The 21,354-nt window shown below is 47.9% G+C and overlaps 1 protein-coding gene and 1 long non-coding RNA gene across 2 annotated transcripts in view; one reads left to right on the top strand and one right to left on the bottom strand.

Moving 5' to 3' along the window:
• pik3r3b (phosphoinositide-3-kinase, regulatory subunit 3b (gamma)) overlaps positions 1-21,354 on the bottom strand; it is a 116,461-nt gene that overhangs the window by 56,833 nt on the left and 38,274 nt on the right. The window contains exons 4-6 of the mRNA XM_066692538.1: positions 14,840-14,971; positions 11,612-11,813; positions 9,430-9,515 (exon numbers count right to left, since the gene is read on the bottom strand). Of these exons, the coding sequence (XP_066548635.1) occupies positions 9,430-9,515; positions 11,612-11,813; positions 14,840-14,971 (420 nt within the window). The remainder of the gene's footprint in view (positions 1-9,429; positions 9,516-11,611; positions 11,814-14,839; positions 14,972-21,354) is intronic.
• Positions 1,859-10,685, top strand: LOC136714912 (uncharacterized). The gene is made up of 2 exons (XR_010805068.1): positions 1,859-2,092; positions 10,358-10,685. It is a non-coding gene; the product is annotated as an uncharacterized LOC136714912 (long non-coding RNA).

Consider the following 21,354-nt stretch of genomic DNA (forward strand, 5'->3'; position numbering starts at 1 on the left):
ACTACGAGCTAAATTGAGTGTGCAATGCATCTTGTGTCGTGCTTGCTTAGCACTTATGTTGAGATTGTATACATCCTCTGGCGGATCGATACATAAATTAATCTTATATTTTAGGTTCTATTGTCCCATCCATCTCCCTGAAAAGACCAGCCTTGCACACGGGGTAAAAGTACGATCTGCCCACCAATAAACCCTGTTCTGTAGCTATAGGATATATACATCCATTTAACTGTGACTTGCAATACAGGAAACATCGTGTGATTCCCGTACAGATACACCAGAGCTGCTACAGTACGGTCTGATTGAAAGAGTTTAGAGATCAGAGGTGGCAGAGAGAGCTGCTTTATACCCGGCAGAGGACTATTGTCATTCAGTGAAAAACTTTGTACCGACAGTTCGGCACTACAGCGCGGTAAGAGTCCTTCATAAATAATGCAGAGAGAGCCAGGCGCGAGATAAAGGCGATGTTGTGAATAATATAATAAGGTTATTAATGATAACAACAGGTTACAGCAAAGGATGTGCCTGCAATACAAATCAGCTGTGATGATGGGTCTCTCTCTCTCTCTCTCACACTGGGCACAATACAACAGTGTGTATCTCCTCGATTCCCTCGCTCTTGCACTCAGGAATGAATACTCTTTCTTTCTCCCTCCCCACTTATTTTTCCTAGTCAAATGAAAAGCTCCTCAGACAGGTCTATTAAATATAGCTGGGATTACTGGCGATCCTCGCCGCTGGACCTTCAAAGCCTGGGAGCGTCCTCTCGGCACGGCGGGAACCGTTTCAAGTCTGTTTGAACTGCGCTCTTCAAGGGGAGAGACGGAGAGCGCGCGGCCCCCCGCTCTGCCGGGGTCGGGGGTTTCAATTAATCCGATCCCGCTGCACGGCGCCCCGGTCAGCAGCGAGAGTGGAGTAGGGGAAAGGGTTTTCTTTGGTTTGTAAGATGTTTCCCGCAAACGAGGAGGTCCTGTTGAGTTTGCTTTGGTCCTCGGAAGCCCTCTCTCTCGTTCGGTCCCGGCGAAGAGCTCTTCAAGATGAAACACGGCAAGACTGTCCCACGGAAACATGTGCGGACTTCCCACTGGGGGAGATTACACTCTGGCATCGATGGAATTGAGCAGTTCTCCAAAAACTTACCTAATCGATGAGTCCAATACTGACAAAAATATAGAGACAGTGCCATTTCTCTTTTAAAGACAGTGGTTCCATCATTTCTGTCCATGCCATGTCCATGTTTTTGTCAGTGCTGTATCACATTCCCAGAAGACCTTAAAGAGTCTTGCCATGTGTTTCTTGTGTTGTACACTACATTTTAGAAGCTCATTTAGATTCATTTTTCAGTTGACATTCAGTTGGCTTCGAGAGTTTACAATAATTGGCCTGTACCAAATCGAAACATTAACCTTGACAAACCTGCACACTGTCACGTTCTGATTTATAAGCTTTATAAACTGGTTTCTGACAATAAATCAAGCCGCGGGTGGGCACAAGTGTGTAATGTGCGATTTGCGGGCAGGCCAAAGTTTCTGTTTGGTTTAGGGCATTGAGTTACGGGACTCGGGAAAAAAAAAAAACTGGGCTTCGTTCCAGGCGCTTGTGCTGGAGTTCAAAAACGCTTTGCTTCTCAGAGAGTTTGTATTTCGAAATAACCGAGTTTTCAAGTCAGGTGCTTCCTAGTCCTGCTGCCAAGAAACACCAAGAGTTCTTTTCCCTCACATCTTTAAATTGATTGTGTTCCTGACCGCAAAATGAATTATGTAATGAAAGCGTTTCAAAATTCCAGAAAATAGATTAATTCCTTCTTTTTGTTTCGCCCCAGTGCCAAGCCATGTAAGGTTTCTCTTCCAGTATTAGTCAGCACCATGTTCCAGGCAGGAGGACGGGGGGGTGTGAAGGCCTCATCCTGTCCACAGAATCGGCCCGGGAAGGGTTATCTGGGAGGAAACCTGTCTCGAGTGAAGGCTGGAGTTACATGCCCAGGAGAGCGTAGCTGACAGAGCCCTGATCCACTCTAATCCTGGTCTGGTGGATATCGTCTTTCGGTGGCGTTTTTCCAGAGTCCTTGTGCAGTTCACAACTACGGTCAGAGGTATCTGTGTGTGTGTGTGAGAGAGAGAGAGAGAGAGAGGTGGGGGGAAGTGAATTTGAATTTCAGCCCCCTCTTGCTCAAACAATCTGTAAGCCAGCTCCTATTGTCGGTCGCATCTGGTTGCTTGCGGTAGCAGACAGCAGCGCACTGGGCCAGTTGGTGGGCTGGCTTTGTTTGGCGAGTGTGTGTGTGTTTGTGTGTGTTGTGGGGGGCAGGGGAGGGCAATGGTCGATCTTTCTGGTGGACAGATGGGTCAAGAATGGATGGCACCTGGTAGGGGTAAATAAAACAAACAAACAAACAAAACGTTAGGGAGTTTTTAATTGGTTGGATTCTGGCCCGGTGTCCTGTATGTGAGCTACAAAGTTGTCCTGTGATTGTTGCTCTATGTGGGGCCCTCTGTGAGTGTGGCTCTGTGTGTGTGGCTCTGTGTTGGGCCCTCTGTAAGTCTTAAATGTCTTTCCTAAAAGTATTATAATAAATTCTGGATAAAAAAGCATATTAGAACTTTAAAGACTGTTTCAGGATTTCTCTGTCTCTCGGTCTGTCCGTCTTACTAGTTATCCATCCATCGCAGGCATTTGTCTTATGATTAATTTAACACTAACTTATCTGCACTAGCCGTGTAATGAGAACAGTCTGGGTTTATCATCTTGTCAACAGTGACGGGTGTTTGAGTTCAATATTTGCCTAAGATTAGGCCCCCCATGAGTCGCAGCCAACTTTGACAATTGAGGTGTGACTCTTAAGACTAACTTCGCCGGAGTTTACTTTGGATAAACCCGGAGAAATGTGGGCTTGTCTTTCCCAGAAGGACCTGTCTACAGAAAGAAAAACAAAAACCCAAAAAAAAAACACTGAAGAATCTCGATGTTACGCAAAGCCGCTGGTGGAGCAATCCGTAACTGAGAAAACGTTATTGTTGCGGAGAAAATATGAATGTTGTTTACTTAAGCGAGTCTTTAAATACACGTTCCTTCGCTGGGCTTCGCAATACTAGTCTCTGAATTGAGCAACTTTCTGCGCAACATATTTCCATATCATCTTTTTTAATATATACCTCGTAATTGCTATCGATACATTCTAATTGTCATTTTATGCTCGGCAGGATTTCTGCCGTTTCAAATTGTCTCTGCTAATGAAACAGCTCCCGAGAGACGGCCGTGACTAATACGGTTCCCTTCTTCCTTCTCTCACCGGCCGGGTTTCGCTTTCATACTCGGGCAGGTGTGATGAAACGGGCCTTCGGCGCAGTTCAGCGGGTCCCCGACCAACACGGTCTGACACAGCGACAGGGACGGCTTCGTATCTGCTTTACTTCACCCTTGAGCTGATGAGTCTAATCTCTGCCCCACATTCTCGTGCTGCTGAAATATCGCCGGCTTCCACGGCGGGGAAGGTCAGCGCTTATATAACGCACGTTAAACTGACATCGGATGAACATGCGGCTTAACATCCAGCGAGGCTCCGGCACGGTGTAACAAAGATGGTCTTAACGGAGACCGTGACCCGTGTAAACTGCTTAAGATTACGGACGTCACATTAATTAGAGATTTGCAATTTGCTAAAGGAAGAGACAGGCTGCACTTTTACAAATGATTAAAAAGATTAACGTCTGATTACCTCGCATACGTGTGGAGCGGACCGGGCTTTTCTACCAGGCAGACCTGAGTTTAGCGGACACAGCCTTTTATTTTGTTTATTTTATTTTGATACGGCGCTCTTTGGCAGCAGACAAACACAGAAAGGTATAAACGGATAGAAGAAAGTGGTGCAAGTGGAGCGCAGTGCAGTGGGACGACACCGTTACCCACAGAGGAGGGACAAGGAGAAGGATTTGTGGACTCAGGAAGCGACTGGTTATTAAACGGTGTGTAAATTGGTTTGCGGATGGGTCAAACTGGTCTGAAAGGTGTAAGTCCTGCACTAAATAGTGACAATGAGATCAGTACTTCTCTGTTAATTAGGGTATCAATCAAAGACATTCAGACATTTTAAAAATAGTACAAAGAAAGAAGCATCTCTCTCGCTCTCTCTCTCTCAGAAATGCCACTTTTATTTAAAGGGCTCATAAAGTCTAAGATGTCTCTCCAAATACATTCAATCATTTTCCTCTTATTGAACCTGCATATATATTTATATTTTATATTTTCTGAGACAAAGAACAGAACAGCAAAGAAAAATAAAGATCCGGATCAAAATCAGCAGCCTTTCCACGCGAAGGGATCGGCGATCAGGTTTCGGTTTGGAAAGCGGCGGCCGTGTGACGAGAGACAGACGATACCCTCACAGTCATCGTTGCCCAGCCGCTACCCCCCGGCCCGTGGGAGACCCCTCACACCGAGGCTGAGCGTGGGCGACGGGGGATCACCCTGGGGGAGGGCAGCGAGTGACAGGGGGAGTCGGGTGAGAATTGTGCAGAAACGCTGGCAAAGTGGGGAGGGTACAGACGGATACTTAAAAAGTGGACAACACTTGAAACAATACTTACACAGATACTGAATAACACACGGGGGCCCAAAAGAGACAAAGGGACCAGTGGAGGAACTTAAAAGACCGGCCACGCCTCCATACCACATAGCCAGACATCCCAAATCCCCTCTCGCGTCTCTCAGCTCCCGGTGGCTCCCCTGTCCCCTTTGTGAGAAAATCAATCCTAAAAGTGTCGTATTGCGCCACTCTGGTTGTGCACGTGTTTGTTTTACAGCTAATGGGTTTCACTCCGTAACGATCCGTCTAGATACACAGGGGTGTTAAGTTGACGGGTTTAGGGAAGCAGGACCAAGAAAGAAAGGAATAGACGACCTGGGTACTGGCAGATTGGAGCGCGTGGGAGAGAGTTTCTTACCTTGTGTGTGCAAGTTTGTACAAGTTTGGCAGCTTGGAAACATCAGGTTCTCGATGATTTAGTTTTTACATTTATTGAGTTTAATTAATTGGAAGCGATAGTATTTCATTTAGGGTTTAGGACACTTTTTTTTTTTCTCCCCAGTTGAGAAGCCGATACAGTAATGACTGAATTTAATCATGTAAATTAGACTTCAGATGTATTTAATCGTATCACCTGGAGGAGATCCAAACTGCGCTCCAGCCGCCAGGGGCACAGTGAGTGAGGCATTTGATATAGTAAAAATAAAACGTTCAAACCAGTTGTGGTCTACACCTTCCTGACTCACTTCCCGTTTACCCACAAATCACACAGTTTGTTCCCAGTTTGTGCCCGTGGGGTTCATCAAAGTCTGACAGTATTTCACGTGTTGGACACAATCTCAGCCACTCGGATGAACCCTATCTGAACTCAAAATATAACAAAATTACATCAAAGGGTCTCAAGACGTGTGAAGCAGAGGGACGAGAACCTCTGAAATGGAGGATCACCACCACAACGTGAATAGCGCCTTTCTTCTCCGCGTTCCCACGTCCACCGGCATCCTTCAAGCCCACAGCAGATTATTCCTCATTAAAAGAGGAGCACAGCAAGAAGTGATTATACGAGTCCTTCAGTCCTGAATAAATTCAATTAACGTATTATTGGCACGATCCATTCTCCTACGCCACCTTTGTCTTTCAAACACAACTTGACGCACGAAATGAAATGCACTATCCCACACGGCAGGCACGTAGCAAATGTCACGAGCGCAGCAGAGTCGTGACATCGGCCGGGGCCGGGGTTTCGATAGGCAAAAACGCAGCAGGGATCGGCCGAGTCTGCTGCCACTGAGATGGATGTGTGAGCGAGGGGCACGCAAAAGTGCTGAGTCACCTGGAGGATAACAGAGAGGACCACTGTATAAATAGCAAAGCTGATATCAAAGAACAGAACAATTCACGGCCTTAGACGCCTAACAGGAGTGCCATTCTGTCAAATAACTGCAAACCTTCACTTCAATGCAGGATCTATTTTCACTGTGCTTTTATATTTGTTTATTTATGCATTCATTCATTCGTTCCCTCGTCGATTCATGACTTATTTATTAAATCACCGAGCCTCTCACGCAGGCCGGGGTGATGCAAGAAGTGGGGCGACGGCTCAGCTGAGGTCCCCGCTCTGTCTCTCGTCGATTGAGATGCAGAACAGGCCGGGATGAAAGACTCAGCATGAGATAATAAAGCAGAGCCCGGTAAATTAAGAGTGCTAAAAATAGCACCAGGAGAAACGGATGATGTCATCGCATTTGCATGAGATGCCTCTCTTAAAGTTGCTTGAGGGTTTTTAAGTTTTTTTTTTTCTCCCCAGCAAATGCTAATGGCTTTGAGCCACAATAAATCCATCACACTCTGACAGGCGCAGTCATCCGAGGAGAGAAAAGAAGTCAAACATAACCCCAGAAGATCTCCCTGTTAATGCAATGCGTTACCAACATACTTTCCTAGGTTGGCTTAGTTTAAATGTAAAATAAACGGCCTCCGGCATTCCAATAAATATGGAAGTCCGTGGGCACGGGTTTGACGACTCTGGGGAGAGATAAAAAATAACAAAATGAAAAGAGGAGTATGGGAAAGGAAGAAACAAGCGCTTTACACTTTATTGCATCAACCTTATTGATGGCTCGTCCGCCTGCTAGTGTTCGGCTAAGGAAGAAACTGTGTGTTTAATTCCCCAACCACAGGAGCCATGCTGGTGAAGTGAACGCATCACATATACCCAGCACTCAGACGGCGATCCTACAGAACAGACTTGTCCGCAGGTTTTCCAGGAATAGTCAACACCAGATACTGAAATAGGTCTGTCAAACTCTAGAGCACAGGGTCAAATATAAGAAATAAAAACAAGGAAGCACACACAAAGATAATCTGCCAACAACTGACACTCTGAGTTTGAGTCCTACTGTGTAAGAACTGCCCACCCTAGATTGACTCCATCTTCCTTAGAGATACCTTCACAAACAGGAGACGCCCAACAGACTATGGGGCAACGGGGTCTGGGCTAAGGGCATTGTGGGAGGTACAGGCATGGACGCTCTGTGCTCAGGACCCCCAAAAACCGTCCGGCAGACAGTGACGGCTAATTAAATGCCGCGGCAGCAGATGATTTATAGTGCCGGACAAGGAGACGATGTCACGGGGAGAGACGAGTGACAGTGGAGCGCGTCTATGTCACACTGCCGACACAAAGTGCCCGTCTTTGAGGAACGCGAGCCTCCGGCAGCTGGGCAGGGCATTGTCTCCCACAGTCATTAATCTACTTTGACTAATACACTTTCAATTAATAGGTTCACGCACATAATTAGTCACCTGGCCCCTGGGGAAGCGCGGCTCATTTCGGCTGGGCAGCTGGCCACGACACACCGCAGACTCCGGCTAAATACTCTTTTATGATTGATTTATGTTCCAGAGTCAATAATTCAGTCACGGCAGCGAGCGCTCGGGCGGCGGTGCCATTTTCTTTCTCTCCAGCCGGGTCTGTATCTCTGAATTAAAAGTCCCGAGGAAGGGCCTTGGAGACGAGCCTAGCTGTCCGTGCTCCCAGCGTGCGTTGGACGCTCTTTGGTGAAGAGTATTTGTCATACTTTAAACAGTATCTCTCTCTCTCCTCAATGCAAGTAGACAGACAGTTCTCACACAGAAATTAATGGAAGTATTTGTTTTAGCAAATAAAGACGATCTGGCAAACGCTGACAGAGAGAGTCATGTGCCAGGGCTGGAGTTTGTCTCAAGCTTTTTCCTGCCCTAGCTGCACGCAATCCTACAAACCACAGCTCCACAAGAGGAGCCCTGTATGTACGGTGCCAGCGTTGAGCAGCACTCAAGATGCATTTAAATGGCTGGTCTAGGCGCTCGTTCCCTGGCACACAGGGGTTGCCAGCACACGGGCCAGGTTACTGTGCCAAGCCCGGTCTATAAATGAATCTGTACACAACCTCTTGACACTGCCTGATTGCGCCTAAGTTATGGGGTGTTGTCGTGCCCTCCCGTACCGCTCCATTAATTCACAACCTCCAGCGGTCATCACTGCTGCCATAACACTCGATCACACCAGCGGGACGGTCTCCGACACAAGAACTTGCCCCTGGATTTACTGCCTCTCACCCCGCGTGTGTGACACAGTCTCAGGAACTGATCCCAGCACTCAACTATTGTACATCGTCCAGGTACACTGGTTTTCACAGGACACAGGGTTTATATGTTTGTATGTTAGGTGATAAATGAATGGTCTCAGATTTCATGTTAGAGACTCACGAGAGAGCTATTGAGGTGAATTTCCTGCAATTGTTACCCAACAAAAACAACAAAAGGACCACAGCATTTCTACAAACCGCTGTCATGTACAGTGCATTCACACAGATTTGTATTTTATTATCACTGTTTTTATATGTTCTTGCTGTTGTTGTAAAGCTAGTTCTGGAAAACAGGTCTGCTCGTTTTCCCAGAGAGAAACATCTGAACAAAATAAACTATGGAGCAAAACTTCGGGCTCCTTTCCAATTCTATTCATTAAACCACAAAATAGACCTATAACAAACCCCTACTGCCAATACGTCTCACAGAGAGGCAACAATTCATTATCCCGCTGCTGTGCCAAGACCCTGAGGAGTCTTACAAATGAAAACTGTCCTTGACTGTGGAGATTTCTCACTCCTCGCACCCACAGCAGTAAGTTACTCTCCTCTCACTCCTCCCCACCTCAAGTGACGGCCGCCCGACCCTCCGGCCAGCGAGAATAAACTTCCAGAAACTTCCCCGGCCGCCTGCGGGGTTTAAACGAGAGACGGGGGACTCTGCCTGAGAATAGTTCATCTAAATTTAGCGACTGCTGACTTCACCTCTCTGCACCCCCGGAGACTGAAATGGAGAGACGCATTAATACCTTGTTTCCTGCCCGTATGACTAAGAACTCCGGTTACCGAAAACCCAGGGCGCATCACAGGTTTCTATTAAAGCCGCGATTTCCATTTACAGCAGCGGGCGATGGAATTACTGCGGGGGTGTCTTGGCGCCCGTCTCCCGTTTTCACGTCAGCCTCAGAGAGCGCAACACCTTTTCACTTTCAAAAGAGTTGCATATCTGAGTAAACTTTACCTGCTATGATGAAAACTTAACTCTCCGGTCAGGACCGCTTTAAAAAACGAGACCCCACGTGAGACAGATGCATCTCTTGCACACGACAAAAAACTAAACAATTAAGAAATGACAGCTCCTTCTGCCATGCTGCTCTCGCTCGGCACGGACAACCGAAACGCACCGGAGAGTTTGAGAGGATGTGTAGTCATGCCGAGAGGGACATCTTCCCTGACAGCATCCTAGGGACCTCGGAGATGCCCTCACCCCATGGCCCAGTGCCAGGGCCTCCAGCAGCAGCAGAAGCAAAGGGAATGATAAACCTTGTGGGGCCCTACCTGGAGCCGCCTGTATCTCCGCCAGGCCCCCGGCCGCGATGAGCGCCTCCACGATCCGCAGGTGGTGCTCCGGGTTCACGTCGGCGCTGCGAACAGAGAGAGGGGGGACGTTGAGGAGCAGTGCTATAGAGGCCCTCGGTGGTAAAGTCTGGGTACTGAGGCACCAGTGCAGTCGTTACCTGACAGAGGGGCCTCACGGTGAAGCATAAACACAGAAAGAATGCAGACCTACCAGGCGAAATGTTTAAAAGGGAGCACAGTAGACGGTGCAGTAAAATTCCTGCAGGATGCATGTCTAAATATAGTACAACTGGGATTCTGCGTGTATTTTTCTAGATGAAAATCAATGAAGGAATCCTAGTGTAAAGTTTGCTTTTTCACAGTGAGAGACGGGGATGGGTGGGGCAACCGCCAATAATTAGAATTCGAAATAGTGCATCAATAAAACGACCAAATTACGATGCTTGAATAGGCATTTCTCATATGGAAAGGAGTTTATTTTCCTCTTCTGTATATAAAAGCTATACATTTTATTTTACGATGGCAAATGTATCTCTAACTGAGCCGAGGGAACTCACAACGGAGGCGGCCAGGGGGGTTTACGAGCGTGAAACTGGAAACCATCTCGGTTTGCTCGGTTGTAAGTCGCTGTTTGTCTTTTTTATTTTCCCTCGTCCCGTGGTATTTAAGGTATGTGTTTGGGTCTTGTGAAACACCTCTGACTGACTCATTGTTTGACATACACATTTTTTTTTTTTCCTTTGGTGGCTCCACCTAGATCCAAAACACTGGATTAGTAAAAACACAAAGGCCACTACAATTGTTTAGCTGCCAGAGGGACACAAGACAAATCAAGTTACCCACACTGCACTGGGGCATCAACATTCAGTATCTGCCCACCTGACTTGCTTTATCCCCCCCTTGGCAGGCAGTTCTCTTGCACAAGATCAACATCAAAAGAACACGAGAAAGATGACAGACGAGACGAGACTGTCCAGACCGTCACGCTTGCTTTGTTTACCACTGGCTCTGCGATCCCAGGATCTCGTCCAGCTGTTCCCTGACACAGACTCTCTGGGATCCTTCAAGAAACAGCTGGACTAGCCCCCGGGATATTGTGCAAGTGAAGGAAGGCAAAGACATTTGTACCGAGGAGGAAATCTGTGAGCAGATGCCAGAATCAGATATACAGATGCTTTGGTTACTGCTACCCCCTACTCACCCCCAGAACAATAAATAACTAATATACAGAGTTATTTTATCTATTTATTTTCAGTGGAAGTATTCCGAAGACTCAGCGTTTTCCGGAAGAATTGCCTCCCATCATCCTCCAGGCGTGCGTTCAGCCAAATCCCAATTAACATCATTACTGGCTTGCGGTATTTGGGGACACCTGTGTGACCCGGGAGAGAGCTGACAGTGATGTAGGGCAGTCGTCTGCTCCGAGAACAGAATTCAAATCAGGTTGGGCTTTCTTTCTCACAAGTCCTGAAGCTCAGGTTTTAAGTGGGATTATGGGTATTCGGTGTTCTTGTGCTTCTACATCTGCTTTCAGGCACAGAGACAGGAGTCGAGGGGATCATACGAATCAAACTCTCTCTCCGGGGGAAACGTTCCTGTACTGGTATAGTTATGCAAATGTCCCGGGACATCTAAATAATAAAGCCGAAACAATAACCGCTCTGCCGGAGCCCTTTAAATAAATATTTCCCGTTCTGAGTCATTAACAGTTTTTAATTTATTTACAGACACTGCAAAGTAAACGGCGCCGAAACAGACGCTGCTAACCTCGTGTTCTGTGCAGACGTGGGTGTATGACCTCTGGACACGCCTGCAGTCAATGCCTGTCTGTGTGTGGTCTGAGCGAAGTGGGTATTGTATCATGGGCGCTATACTCAAAATGTGCTCAATATAAGTAGCACAGTGACTTGGTGGAGAGGTTTAAAACTCCTAAAACCAGACACCAGGGTCGTACGAGGTCGCTGACATGTTTTCTGACATCTGTGTGACTGCATTGACTCAATTTAGAGTCACACTTCAGATATGTCTCACTGCTTTGCCTCTTAAATAATAATGTTACTCGGGCATGAATTAATCCCAACTTGTCCTGGTGTTGACATTTCCACCCTGGGCTCATTTCCTGGACCACGACGAACCCACAGATGAACAGGGAAGCCCCTACCTGGAGAGCGAGTGCTTGAAGAGGACCTCACTGAAGGCCTGGGCCACAAGCCTTGCCGTCGCCTGGCTCTGAGCCCCGCTCTGAGTCACCCGGCAGAGGTGTCTGGTCAGGTGCAGCAGGAGCAGGTGGTTGGGCTGAGGGACGCTGGGAGACTCCAGGATTCTCTTGAGCTGTTGCCCGCACTCCTCCATGCTCTGGGTCTCTGAAAGACATGGAGAGACGGAGGTTATGTTTCCCCTCAACCATCATTGACACTTTGAGAGAGGGGCAGGTTATCGGACCACAACCCCCTGTGCATCAGCTCACAAAAAAACACAACCAGGCCACCCTTAAACGGATTCCCTGTCCTGAATAAAGTTATGTCTAACAAGACTAATATTTCCCTGTAAAGATAGCATTTGAAGTTGCCAATAATAAAAAGTTTAAAAAGTACAACTGAGCGTAGGTACCTGTTTAATTTTGAGATTACGTTGCCAAGTAACGAAGGGAAAACAGATCACGGCCTCTGCTTGTTTGTCGGCTTTATTTGCTTTGTTACGCTTTGTCTGTCAGTGTGTTAACTTTCCAGAGGCCGTCCATCATTACAAGGCAAATGTGGGCTTTGGCCGCGGTTCAGAAGACAGGCAGGGACGTTTGCCAGTTTGTGATGAAATGCGCTGCTGCTGCCGTGGCCGTGTGTTCGAGGTGAAACTGCACCGTCAGCGCGATGTGATCGGCGCAAACAGACCCGGCGTGGGGGGGGGAAGCCCGGTCACAACGCCTGGTTTAGCGCCGCTTCCAGGGATCTGTCTCCACAGACAGACACGGGGCTCTCGGGTGAAGGGTGACAAATTAAAGGAAAAACCTGAATAAATGAGTGGAGGAACATAACGAATGCAGACGCCTCCAAACAGGTACACTGCATAATACAATTAAACAATTAACATCCAATCATGCTCTGTGCATGTATACAAATGCTGAGCAGTTCACACAGACGCTCAACTGGCTCGTGTTCTGGACAAGTGGGCGAGTGCATGTGTGGGACACCAAGAGAACGGGACAGGCCTGACTGCTGGACCCCTACAGTGAGGGGGTCCGGAGACTCTGTTGTGCTGTGGGGGGCATTTTCCTGGCATGGTTTGGGTCCACTTGTCTCCTTATAGGGAAGGGTCACTGCAAATCATGACACAGTTATTCTGAGTGATCACCTTTAATCCTATGGTGACACATTTCTCTCCTGATGGGAGTGGTCTCTTCCAGGATGACAGTGCCCCCATCCACAGGGCACGAGGGTCACTGAATGGTGTGATGAGGATGAAAATGATGTGAATCATATGCTATGGCCTTCACAATCACCAGATCTCAACCAAACTGAACACCTATGGGAGATTTTGGACCGACGTGTTAGACAGCGCTCTCCACCACCATCATCAAAACCCCAAATGAGGGAATATCTTTTGGAAGAATTTTCATCCCTCCGGTAGAGTCCAGAGAATCTGTGCCAAGAGCACTGAAGCTGTTCTGGGGCTCGTGGTGCCCAACACCTTACTGAGACACTTTATGTTGGTTTTTCCTTTCATTTGTCACCCGTCTGTATATTTGACAGAGTTTTTCTTTCGGTTTGTGATGATTTTATTTCTCAATGATTTGCAGGTCTAATTAGTTTGTTAGGACTTAAAGAATTACCCCCTGTGACTCCAGCAATTCAGGAGCGGCCTGTTTCCATGCTGATATAAGATAAGTGTCTCCGGGTCGGAGGTCAGCGGAGGCCCGGTGACGGTGATGGATTGCTGACAGTGCATGTTCCCCCAGACCTGGTCTAATCACGGTCAGCGCGTTGACCTTCATCTCGCTCTGCCTGCCCACGTTCACAGGCACACCCCCCGCCAGGGCTCCCCCGGCCGGTATTGATGAGGCCTGACCTCCTTTCAATAGGGCAGAGCATTGAACTCTACCATCCCAGCTGCCTCCCCCAGCACCCGGCTCCCAGCACCGCACAACATTCCTCGCATTTTCCCTGCGCTGCCCGGCTCGCCAGATGGGCCTTTGTAAGCCGAGTGTGTGTAGAGAAAGAGCACCATTTGGCTCCCTGAGATCCTCGGCAGAGGCCCGTTTTATATTTAAAGACGTCTAGACTCCGGCTGCAGATACTGTAAGAGTAACCTGACTTCCCAAGAAGAGGGAGACAGTAATGAGAAGAAGACAAAACAGAGAGCAGGGGTAATATTAATAAGTAAAGGAAATAAAATACTAAACAGATAGAAAGAATGAGAAAATATGCACTTTGACAGCAGTGGGAAACACTGTTGTGCGAGAGATGTTTCTTTGATGGCATCCTGCCCATTTCCTCCAAGACCGAGACCGAGATTAAGAGGTCAAGGCCAAGGTGCCTCTCAGCCCGTGAAGTGAATCTCTCTGTCCATCATAATTCGATAAAGAAAGGACTACAGCTGCCTTCAGGGGTGGGAGCCCTGCTTTATTCTGTCACTCTTTAAATCTAATCGCCCGAATCACAAGAGAAACCTGAGGAAAACTGAACTAAACTAATTTAAACGTTTGAAGGATTGTAGGCAGACAGTTCTTACTGACGAACACCCGAGCAGTAACCTCAGCCCCCCATCCCCCCCGTTCCCAGCCTGGCAGGAGGCAGACACTTCCACACTGCCGGCCGAGAGCAGCCCCAGAGTGAGACATTGCCCAGCGGTGATAAAATATGTATCCGGCTGCTCTTTAACAAGCCGGCGATGTCAGACCCGAGAACTTCTCGCGCGGAGCTCCGGAGCACGATATTAAACTGGAGGGCGTCCAAAACAAGGCAATAAAAACTCTGTTTACTTTACTTTCCTTTATTACTGAGCAGGACAGCGGGATGATAGGAAAAGATGGCGGTCTGACGCAAGAGGCGAACGAAAGCACATACCATTCCTTTTGAGACAGCAACTTGTGTGTGTGTCTTCGGACGACAGTGCGCTCTTATGTTCTCCAAAACAATGGGGCTGTTTTTCAGTCAGGGCAATACCCAGAATTGCAAAGACACACTCATTTAAATTATATCACAAATATGGATTTATTATGCACTATAAAAGCCTTTCGTTGTCTTTAAACCAAACCAAACCACAAAACAGCCTAATCGAGTCTTCTACACCGGACCAGCAGACTTGGCGGTCTGAGTCCTGCCAGTACTGGCTGTTCATGTGCATGTACCTCTCCAGGACAATAGTCTCTGATGGACCTGCAGAGCTGACTCACCCTGGGCAGTGTAGACCAGTTCACTGTAGATGCCGGCGGGAATGATAGGAGAGGGCAGGTCCTGGATATAGGTCCGCAAGGCCTCTGCCAACACCGGGGGCTCGTACTGATCCAGTTCCACGGTGGAGGGAGCTGAAAGAGAACCAGAGACTTGGTTAGATTGTCACGAATGTCAAGTGTATTTAGAATAAAGGGGCCAACAAAGCGTTCCACCTCCCCCGGTATATTACATTCCAATGATTACATTATTCTTTATTGCATTACATTTCCGTCAGTGTCCGCCCTCCAGCCGTGCGGTTGTGTTAACGTTTTATTCTGCTGGCAGAGACGGCCGAGGAACAACCTTCAAAGACCAGGAAGCAAAACAATAATGGAGTAAAAAGGCAGTTCGGATTATACTCTGCTTTCAAGTGAGGTCAAATGTCTTTTCATTTCGAAAGCTCGGCATGGAAGGTATTGTTTTTTTCTCACTACATATAAATAAAGTGTCGTTCTGAGCTCCAGGGATCAGCTGAGGGGAGGCAACAGTGGAATTATCTTACGGGGACAGTCAAATCATTTCCCAGATACCAAAACACAGTTCTCTCCAGACATAACAAGCCCTGGTCATGTGCCATCACTGATAAGCACGGCCAGGAAGTAGAGAACCTGCCGGAGGCTCAGTAAAACTGTCCGCGCCGGCCGGCCGTGCCTGTCCTCCGAGCCCCGTCTTCCCTTCGTCCTCAAACCTCACTGCTCTCTCTCCGCCTCTCCTTCCCCTCCGTGTGTCTGGCCCCAGAGCGGCATCCCGTTAATGACATTGATTCACTCCTGATTAATTGTTTAATAAACTTTCCACTCGTCAAGCGCTGAGAGATCAGAAGCTCATTAAGCCGCGGTTACGACCCTATCCCTGTCCGATACAATTACTCACCGGGGAGTCGCCGGGCTGCCGCAGCTGCACTACGGTGCGGGGTCAGGCGCGCGGCTCTCCTCGGTGTTGCTCGCCCCGGCGCAGGTGTGGCGGACAGGGGAATGTGCTGACACCACGCACGAAGCCCGTGATTGAGCTTCAACTCTCCATACCTCAGCAGACCTCCTACTGGGCCTGATAATAGGACTATTAATGATGCTGACTTGTATGTGTGTGTGTGTGTGTGTGTGTGTTTTCCTTTTCTCTCGTTTGGCTTTTCTGCGGTACGTATGATTGTTTAACACAGTGGAGAGTGTCCAATGTTATGCTACACACCTGCGATTATAGCTATGACTAACAGCTGAACGTCTCTCTTGCATGGTCTGCAACGGTGCAAATAGTTTTGACAGATTGATATTGCATATTGATAACTAGAAGTAAACTGGCACTCCCTGGGTTACGTAACACTTGACTTATGTGAATTCGGTTGCAAAGGGAATGTGTTCTGTGCATGATTCACCAGAAACATCGCTCTCTACAACACTGTCCATCAGCCTCCCTCAGCGGTGAAGCATTATGGGAAAGCACTTCTCCCATAAACCTGACATCAGGGAACCCCATTGTCTAACGAATGTAATCTGCTGCCTCAGGCGGGGGCGGAGAGGGAGACGGGAACTCTCAGCCGGGGGCCCCGATAAGATGCTTGTCGCTTCGTAGGGGGAATCCCCAAATCAATTGTAATTCAGAGCCAGGGCCGACTTAGCCCGTCCGAACTCGGAAGGCTGGGCCGTCTCGTCTCATTGAGGATGGGGCAGCCAATGACCGGCAGCTGTTTAATCTCCCAGAAGGATTAGAGGGGGCTGCTAATCCGTCACCCTGATGTCACGGGGGTCAGCCAGGCGGCAGAGAGGTCAGGCCGAGAGGAGCCCGGGGTCAAGTGTGTCCCTCGGCCAGCGGCTGCGGCTGGTCTGCCGATTGTTGAACACAGATGGAGGGATGAACTTGGTTCCTGCTGGGAAAATCCTGGTCTCTGTGACATTCAGCAAGTTTCGAATGAATTCCCTACAACAGCATCGTACAGTCCTCCCCGCCCCTCCGCTTCCCTGTCCATCCTTCTCTCACTCTTACATAGAAGCGGGTCTATCGATCTGTCTATCCAATCTTGTAATTTCTCTTTATTTGTCTCGTTCACATCAGGCCCTGCTTCCCATCTTTCCATCTTTGTTATTAATCTCTGTACAGATGTTTGTAATGAATCTGTCGATCTCTCTTGTCTGTTGTTTTCTATTCACTGTTTTGGTGTATATGGTTTGGTGTAAAAAGTTTCAAGATGTTAACTGCTTTTTGGATTTGTTAAATAAAGTTATCTATCTATCTGTTGTCCATCTGTCCATGTAATCAATGCACACATTTTACTAGCCCTGTATTTCTAGTTATCTGGTGATCAATCTCTTCAGCCCCCCGGGCGGCGTATTGATAGTTGTCTTTCAGAAACTCCCCTCTATATTGACAGTCCTCCATCCTGTCAATCTGGCTACATGCCCCTGTCATCCGCCTTTTATTTAATCCATTTATATAGCTGTCAATTTAATTCACTGTCAATTTATACACCGATCTCCCCTGCATACAGTATTGATCCCCCTCGGTTTATCTATTTATCTACATAGCATCCCCCCCCTGTTCGAAACGTGTGCCATTGCCCTTGGCTCCCCTAATGGATTTATCTTTCTGCGGCGCCGGGTTTACCGTGGGCGCATCTTGACAGATGCCCCGGCCGGTCTTTTTCATTTGACTACAGATTGCAAAGTCACCGGGTGAGATCTCTCCTGCAGATTAAGAAACGCTCGGCTTCGTGCAAACGACTTCAAGGGATAAACGGGCCTTTCCTGTGAAGAACGTGCGTGTCCAGGCCGAGGCGGTGCGATTGATATTTGCGGGCCCTATTCGTGAAGCCACTGATGGGCAGAGTAACCACCCCTTACCCTTCCCTCTGAGCAGAGGAGTCTAGTCCGGCTCATGCACGGCCCCGACCCCCCATCCTCCCAGTAATAACACCGCTGGCAGCCTGAGCCGCAGACTCCGGTCCAAACCAAAAGCCTACTGGCTGAAGTCCCAGCTGAGCAGGAAAATAAAATAAAATCAGAAAGGAGATAAATGAGACTGGCTTCAGATGAATAATTCAGCTCGGTGCCTAGGACAGATCCTGGGCTTTCTCACTCACTCTCGCAGGCGAGCATGTGACACGCAGCCGTCATTAATCTTGTTTTGTTTACAGGACCGAACATTAGCCCTCACTTATACACGCCTGCGTTGTTTTTTTTCCTTCACTCTGACCTTGGTGTGGCTTTATATCTGGCAGTGCACAGTCAAGACGTGCTCGGCTGTTCGTCCCGGCAGAGTGGAGCTGGAAACACAGCCGGGCCGTGGAGAGAGAGTCATGGAAGTGTAAGCTATGTATGTTTTTATGGTTTTGGCATCTGTTTGGATATCCACCTCTCTTCTCCAGCCCTGAGAGGGTTAATACCTGCTGTAGATGTTACAGGTTCTGTCAGAGGCATCACAGCAGGCAGCCAAACAAACAAAAGGACCGACACGTCCACTTTGAGGCTAGCCTATGGAAATGCAATGACATCTATCAGTAAAAACATCTGTTACACGTTCTATTAATAACATGATTCACAAATAATTGACGCTGGGGTAATTATCGCACGGCTGCGCAGGAAATTCAATAAACTCGGGCTCCGCAGAAAAATTTAACTGAACAACAACCGATACTTTGCCTGAGGTGACACTGTAATATTGTCCTAATGCATATGAAAGTATTTAATAACGTCTCTGAGACTCTCGCTGCTTTTTCAGCTCCGCAGCTGTACGTTCAAACCCTGATATCGGGTGTCTCCTCTCGGGAGCAGCACTATCGCACCGTGGGCTTCGTTATGATACAACATGTGGCGTACAGCAGCTACTGCCACACTAATCAAAGCTTGGAGAAACTGGATCCGCCCTTTGTGCCTTTTTTTAATTCCAATTAAACTGATCTTTAATTTCACTCATTAGTAACACACGAAAAGCAAATCAACATGTTTCAGCAGCACGGCGAAGGACGCTCCTTTATCACTGATATTTTAATCAAAACGGGAACAGCCCCTCATTCTTCATGTTTATTTATTAATGAACATTCCCCCCAAATCCTCCCAGCCAAATGCATAGTTAATAACACAGGAATAAATTGCTTAATGTATCAATTTAAACCTCATTTCATTTTGTCTTTTAATAATCCTTACCAGTTATTGAAGGCACACTTTCCTTCACAGAAGAAGGAAAAAAACACAATTACAGTGATAAAATGTGCACACTTGGGAGTCTTGGTTTTGTAAACACGCACGTGTCTGAGATGCTAATTCATGGCGACGGGCCGGGCTTGACGTTCGAGGGAGAGGGTCCGAAGGGGCTTTAAAACAATATCTGAATGCACCGTTCTGCTCATTAGGATCAATTTCACTCCTTCATCAACCAAACTGTTAATGATAAAAATTATAATAATGAGAACAATGCAGTGTAAAAACTGAATCAATAATTACACCTACTAACACAATCAGACCCCGGTAATGAAGCTACAATAGAAACAGAAAAGACTGCGAAAGGAATGAGCTGTTGGTAACGTTGGTATTGTCTCTCTCATCTCTGTGATCTGCACAAACATGTGACTGTATTTATCTTGGTTACAAATAAAAAAAACTATACATCAATCATTACATATCATGAAAGAAAATAATTCGATGGATGCAAAGGACTTCTTTTTTGATTATTTTGGTGATGTTTGGCAGAACCACGCCTTCCCCGGGCCCCTCCCCTGTCAGGGCTTCCCCCCGGGGTGCATCAGGGGATGGTCTCGTGGCCGTGACACTGAAGCACAACGGGAGCAGCCTGATCACCTGATCCAATCGCCCGGGTCAGTGTGTGTGCATGAGAGAGACGGGGGAGCAGTGCCGAAACACGATCCGCGGCGGTTATTTCAGTAGAACCTGCCGAGACAGACTGGGTTCCGAGAGACTGCCCCCCGCCCGCCCCCAGTCTGCATTTCTGCGCTCTAAATCAGGCCTGTCGTCAAGCGCTTCAGAGTGGCCGCCTGCGTGATCGTGCAGGGTGCGTTTCTGCTTCTCTGGGAGGGGTTTTTGTTTTGGTTCTTTTAATAGGGGCACGCACATAACCAGACAGCAGACGGAGTCAGTAATAGGTGGCAGCTGAGCCCCGCGGACGACTGGCATCCACAGAACACAGACGCCCATCAGGTGACAGGTTTACAGTTTGTGAGGGTCAGCAGACGTATTTATACGTGCCGGTAACTTCACCTCAAGAGCTCTGGTCTGGCACACGCACAGACGTCTCATGTGAGCAGAGGGACGTTAGATTACACATGCACGTATGTGTTCCTCTTAAGAATAAGAGGAAAGCATGTTGGTTCTCATGACATGAATAGCCTCGGCCGTTGCGTTCTCCGCGGTGCGGTTGTGTTCCCCGGCCCGGCAGGGGGAAGGGTGCCAGGCAGACGTGCCGATTACAGTCAACGAAGCGAAAGATATCTCTGGTTCACAGGCTCTCTTTCCTCGCAGAAACCACAGAGACCGTCAGAGCCGCAGTGTCGGCCGTCTCCACCCTGGCCGCTGTGGAACACCCTCACCCTCATCTCTGACCCGTGTCCTCCCTGGCGCCAGCTGCAGTGGTCAGCCTTGTGATGGGAGAGGATAATGAGAAAATGAATCAAAGACAAGTGAAGAACAGAGTTACTTCTGTCTTGGGAATCTTCTGACATTTAGCCTCTCTGACTGACGTTCAGCAAGGGCTATTCGCAGAACCAGTAACCAGCACTGTAACAAGGTGGTTTTCCGCCGACATGCTGTGGAGACGTGTCCTCGATCTCCCACAGGTCTCGAACAGGTCAGCCGGGTCGAGCGTGTGACTGGACAGGGGCACAGCCGTGCTCTCGAGCATCGTGGAGGGCGTGGAGGTGCCGGGTGAAACATTTTACTGGGGTTTCTGTGTTTGTTGTTTTAAACCCAGTGTCAAGCCAAGGAAACAGAGGGGGGTTCACAGAGCAATGAACGCTGTCGGATTCGGTGTCGGATTACGAGTGGCTTGGACAGCCAAGAGCTCATGACACATGTGAATGACAGAGAGAGAGAGAGAGAAAGTGAGGGTGAGACAGACAGACAATTTGACCCCTTGCAGCCTGAAATCAGACCTGTCAGCTTCTTTCATCACTTCCAGATATAACTGGGATAGCAATAGAGACCCACACAGCTCTAGTAGGTGGCAAATAGACATTATATGAATCTATATATAAAAAAGTGTCTTCACACATTGGCCACTTAAGAAAACACTGTAATGCATCCGATGCTATAATACCATTGTCAGTTAAACGCCTCTACAAACCCTTCAGCCCTATAGCTACTCACTGCTAAGGAAAGCTTCCTTAATATCTTCATTGTAAGAGAGCAGTCTTGCATACTGAATAGCATGGAAAGGCTACGGGTTCTGCTGATAATATAAACACTGTTCTTTCAATCTATCTATCTACACACACACAGATCTCTGTCTTATGTCTATATATAACCTCAGCAAA

Source organism: Amia ocellicauda, chromosome 19 (assembly GCF_036373705.1).
Source record: "Amia ocellicauda isolate fAmiCal2 chromosome 19, fAmiCal2.hap1, whole genome shotgun sequence".
Classification (NCBI taxonomy): Eukaryota; Metazoa; Chordata; class Actinopteri; order Amiiformes; family Amiidae; genus Amia; species Amia ocellicauda.